At 49.9% G+C, this 5,092-nt stretch overlaps 1 protein-coding gene across 1 annotated transcript; it reads left to right on the top strand.

The window, feature by feature from the left end:
- The first annotated feature begins 399 nt into the window (after positions 1 to 399).
- On the top strand, positions 400 to 4,402 carry LOC108580036 (homeobox protein otx5-B-like). Its single transcript, XM_017943694.1, has 6 exons — positions 400 to 539; positions 668 to 819; positions 2,589 to 2,773; positions 3,310 to 3,430; positions 3,510 to 3,713; positions 3,798 to 4,402. Exons 1-6 carry the CDS (start codon positions 467 to 469, stop codon positions 3,897 to 3,899), a joined length of 837 nt encoding a protein of 278 aa, XP_017799183.1. The 5' UTR covers positions 400 to 466; the 3' UTR covers positions 3,900 to 4,402.
- Positions 4,403 to 5,092: the final 690 nt, after the last annotated feature.

Raw genomic sequence — 5,092 nt, 5'->3', positions numbered from 1 at the left:
ATTATCCGGCGTAGCCAGCTGCCAACCGTCTCGCTCTTATTTCCATCTTCCGCGACAGCTTTCGATATTCGTACAGAGTGCCCGTACAGGGCAACCTTTCATTATCCATCACTTCCGTTTCGTGCTAGCGGTTGCTCTGCCGATCAAATTACCCTTCTACTCGATCATCGGTAACTCGCTAATTATTTCCGTTTGGAATCGCGCTAAAGGCGCGACGACCAAGTATCGAGGCGCGAGCAATTGACGAACCGAGTTTTGATTTCAGACGCAGCGGGTAATTCGGAGGAGCAGAGGAGGTTCGCGTAGAGTCGGCCGCGCGGCGGGGGGGTGGTCGGCCACCGATCTCGGGGGCCTCGCCGCCTCCACCACCTCGGCCTCCGATCTGTTCGGGCCCGGTGCGTTCGGCGCGTCCGCCGCCGGGCCCTACGGCGCCCTCAAGCCCAACCCTTACGTCAGCGCCCTTGGCATGCCACCGATCGAGGCCCTGCACTCCACCATTGGCTACCCGGGTTGTACTCCCGCGGGTGAGTCCTACTACTGTGAGTGCCCCTACTTTTTATATACTACTTACTTCCTACCTACGCTCTCAAACTTTTCTCCGCCGAGACGATTGTTCTCTATCGAGGATGATTCGTTGTACGAGAGTTGCGATGCTTTGTCGTTGAAGGTAATCCGAGGAAGCAGAGGCGGGAAAGAACGACGTTTACCAGGGCACAGTTGGACGTATTGGAGGCACTATTCTCCAAGACCAAGTATCCGGATATTTTTATGCGGGAGGAAGTGGCGATGAAGATCAACCTTCCCGAGTCGAGAGTGCAGGTATGTCGCGTGGAAGTTCTATAGAAGCGCAAGGACGTTGGTTTCCGCGGGCGACGAAACGATACCTACAGGGGTACGACGGGAAGGTGTCTCGTTTCCGAGGGGTAGTAGTGTCGGCATGCAGATACGGCCCGTAGACACCATCGATTTACACTCGGTGCTCGTGTTTCCTGGATAGTGGGTGTTAACCGAGTTAGTAGTTCACCCCGTAAGTGAAAAATTCCAAGAGAAAAGGAAAACTGCCGCGATCGGAAACGGTCGGAACGGTGCTGGAATCGTTGATTTGCGACGTTGTCACGAACGACTTCGTGTCGGTCGAATCGACTTTCGAAGCCGCCAGCACCCGAAAACGTGTCCATGCATATTCCACCCTCATCACGAGCGAAAAGAGCGCGTCGCATCCGCAATTGCAGGCCGAACGCACCTGGTCCCAGCCTCGTAAATGAATTGAATGGCTCCAACCGGACTCATAGTCTTCTGCACGTTCGTCGCCGACTACAAACCGGAGCTCTCTACTCCCAGCCTCGTGTTTTCTGACCCCTGCGCCGCTTTTCAATCGGACGTAACCGGTCAACGCGATCCAGCCTCCTGCCGACATCGACACATCGCAAATCTACCTAACCTTTTCACCATTTATCTTCTTCCTTCCCGAACGTTTACCGTAGTAGCCAGTGTCGAGCCGTGTTTCAAAGGCGTCGCGAAATAGCGAAATTCCACGACAGGGTTAAACACGGTGAATTCGTAGAGAGTGGAGTACGTAGAGGAATAGGTGTACACCGGGGAGAGCAGCTTCGGTGGAAGAACGCGGGTTGCCCGTGTCGTTCCCCAGAAAATCCGTAGAAACCCAAGCTCACCTCTCCGCTTCTAACATTGATCGCGCAGGGCTTCTCTAGGCTCCTCTCTTTCTCTCCTTCTCTCCCTCTCCTCCTTGCCCTCGCCTCTCTGCCTCCTCCACACCCCTAGCACTCCTCGCTCGCTCGCTCTCTCGCTCTCTCGCTCTCTCTTTACTCTCTGTCTCCGTTCTTCCAGCCGTTTCGTTCACTAGTGTCCTTCTCTAGAGGTCGTTCTCGCGTTCTGGAAATCTAGCAGGGCGAACGACGTGGATCGAAGGACGTGCCGAGTCTGCCGGATACTTGGCGAAAGTTTCAACTTTGATCAACCCCCGAACGAACGTTTCGTCGTCTGAAAAACAATTACCCCTTTCGTTGTTACCTGTCGCTTTCGTGTTCACACGGTTGTTGGGGGAATTGTTGGTCGCACGCGTGCCGTATCGCGCAGTCGGAACGAAAAATCACAGGTTCGCGAAATTATTCCATTAAGGGAAGTTTACTCGCCGGTCGACCTGTTTGCTTTTCCGTCATTTCGTCGCATAGACTGCACAGCACGAACGCGAACGATGCGCGCAGGTTTCCGCTCGCGTTACCGAAGCCGGCTTCATTGGTAATTGATAGTTGCGTCGGTGCTGCATTCCCTTATAATTGGCTATTACGACAGCTTTACGAAAGCTCTGTACACCATTCTGTGCTCGTTTCCCATCCGATCTCTGCCTCGTCGCGTTTCGACACAGAAATATCAATTGAAAGCTGCTCGCGGTGATTCGTAACAAAAATAAAGAGGCAACATTCGCCGATTCTCGAAACACAACGCGGGGAGAAGCTTCCAATTATTTATTTTTCCCAGATTAAAAATATCCCCGTGTTCGTACCAGCGTCCCCGCGAGTCCCTTTAAACCTCGACACACTTGCAGATACAAATTACACGTGCCGTAGGTGTGGTTCAAAAATCGCAGAGCCAAGTGCAGACAACAGCAGAAGCAGCAGCAACAACAACAGGACAAAGCTCCGAGGTCGAAGAAACCCTCGGGGAATCCGACCAACAATCCGCCCTCTGGAAAAAGTCCTTCGATTGCTACCACGCCCACGCCTGCTGCCGTGGTGCCTGCCACAACACCCCTGTAAATATCGCTTACATTAACACCTACTTTTCTGGGATCAAGCTCCAATTACACTCTGCCATTTTCACCTCGTTCAAAGAGACAGGGAAGCTTGGACGTGAATGGACCGATTCGAACGACTGATCGAACGGTGACAATTTAAACAATCAACCACCGACTGCGTGCACGTCCCACTTGTACAGCTACTATACACGATAACTCGTTCACTGTCACGTTGCTCACCTGTGACAGGTGATTGTTTCCTCGATGGGGCCGTGGTGGTTAAAAAATTAAAATAAAACAGCTAAAATAAAATAGCTAACTAGACATTCTGTTGAATTTCAAAAAAGAAATATAACCTTACGCTTAGAATAATAAACATTTTCTTGTCGCCCCCTGAGAGCAACATGTCAATCTGACGTGGCAGTCGGCAATAATCAATTGACCTCTAACTAATTCATCAATCGATACTAAATAATTGACCTCTGAAAAAAAAAAAGACAGCGCGATCGTCGGCGTAACATCTGTTTTCTATAGTTAGAAACTTGTGTCCGTAGAAGCGGAGGTACAGCTGGTTCAGCGGCCAGTTCACCGGCGCTCCTGAGGGACTCTCCCCAGTACAAGCCAGCAGGCAGTGGGACCAGTTTACTCTTGGCAGCCAGTACAACTCCGCCAAGCGTAAGTTACCGACCCCACGAAAAAGCTTTACCCTCGGTGGATAAGGGTCTGAGCAGAGAATATTGATGGGTTTTCGCAGTTAGGGGGAACGGTGTACAGTAGTGGCGGCAGTAGCAGTAGTATCTGGAGTCCAGCTGTGACGGAGAGCGGCGGAGGATTCCCCGGTGACCATCAGAGGTTAGCATGGACAACAACCGCGTCTCAGCAGCAGTGCTACCAAAATTACTCGTCTTACTACACCAACATGGATTATCTCTCGCCTGCCACGCATCAGTTGAACGTTGTGGTAAGCCTGCGCGCTCTTTTCAAATTTTCCGCCGTCGTCTTGCAACGAGAGCGATGAAAACGAAGGAGTATTTTTTTTCAGGACGGCGGAGGAAGCGGTTTAGACAACACATGGAGCAAAACGAGAGACGAGAGTGCTTCGTCCTGGTTTTACAATAGCGCCGGTTGGGGCGACCGGAAGTGAATTGCAGAGGCGCCGAGTACGCGAAGGCTTTGGTACATATCATCGAGAGTAGCTAAGCGGAGGACTATGGAGATCGATGGCAGTTGTTGTTAATAAGAGAGACACGGCCAAAGACAGTCCTCTTTACGCTAGACATATCGTTAAATCGCGACCGCCAGGCCTCGACACGTTACCGTGTGACTCGTGAGTGCCATATTCGTTTCCTCCTGTGTTCCACGAAGTTCAATTTCTCCCCGCGTACTGATTTGTCTCGATACGATCGACGAAACAGCTGATCGCGATCAAGCGTGGAAAAGGATGGAATACCGAGAGAGAGAGAGAGACAGATTCGTGTCGAAGAGTAAGTCGTTCGCGATCAGCTGTTTCACCCACCCAACGTGTTTACTTTCCGTTCCTTCCTCTTCGTTGAAACGTGCAATTTCCTGATAATTATCACGATCTCCCCACCCCTTCGATATTCGTTCCCACTCATTGCTACACTAGTCATTCAGGGATAAGAAAGATCGACGAAAATAATATTTTAAACGGAGAAAAGTATATTTGGGAGTGGAACGATTGTTTCGTCTTTCCTTCTCGCGTAAAGTCAGTGTTACATGTGATACCGTTTCTATGTGAGAATGCATCATGAACGTTCGCCGCTGCGCGAGCCACGAATTTTGTAATTATTCCACCGCGGCGAGGATAATCTCGCTCGCTAAAATGGACTCAGTATAGAGAAGAAAGAAATCTCCGATGTACATATATAATATAAATAGCCTTGCGTCATTCAGAGGAATCAACGTAGTTAGGTCGGAATTTGCAGGAAGCGACGAGAGAAGAAAAGAAATAGACCCTTCGTTACCTTCGTTAAGGATTTCTCGAGCAAAAGTTACGTACGTATATCCGTCTGCACACGGTGTATACTGTGTACATAAGTTATATATAAATATACGAGGACACGCTGATCGTCTGTGTACATATGTACCATTTTTCCGAAAGATAATTCCGAACTTGTAGGATACTCGAACAAGCGGTCATCATTATTCGAAGGTTACTATTATTTTTCATTTCGCGACGTACACATATATATATATCCGTTTGATTCGTCGTTGCGGGGTTCGGTCCTATCGACGTTCAACCGTTTACGTTTTGTACATGAAACAATTGGAGGATTCACGGAGTGAGTGCCGGTCGAGATTTACGTTTACGATCTT

The sequence above is a fragment of the Habropoda laboriosa genome, unplaced genomic scaffold (assembly GCF_001263275.1).
Source record: "Habropoda laboriosa isolate 0110345459 unplaced genomic scaffold, ASM126327v1 scaffold2, whole genome shotgun sequence".
Taxonomy (NCBI): domain Eukaryota; kingdom Metazoa; phylum Arthropoda; class Insecta; order Hymenoptera; family Apidae; genus Habropoda; species Habropoda laboriosa.
The sequence above is the reverse complement of the archived record's forward strand: the minus strand, read 5'-3'. Positions and strand labels throughout refer to the sequence as shown.

Coding starts and splice junctions, on each gene's coding strand:
- LOC108580036 (XM_017943694.1), top strand. CDS start 467: ATGCCACCGATCGAGGCCCTGCACTCCACCATTGGCTACCCGGGTTGT. Junction 2,774..3,309: donor GTGCCTGCCACAACACCCCT/GTAAATATCGCT, acceptor TTGTGTCCGTAG/AAGCGGAGGTACAGCTGGTT. Junction 3,431..3,509: donor CCAGTACAACTCCGCCAAGC/GTAAGTTACCGA, acceptor GGGTTTTCGCAG/TTAGGGGGAACGGTGTACAG.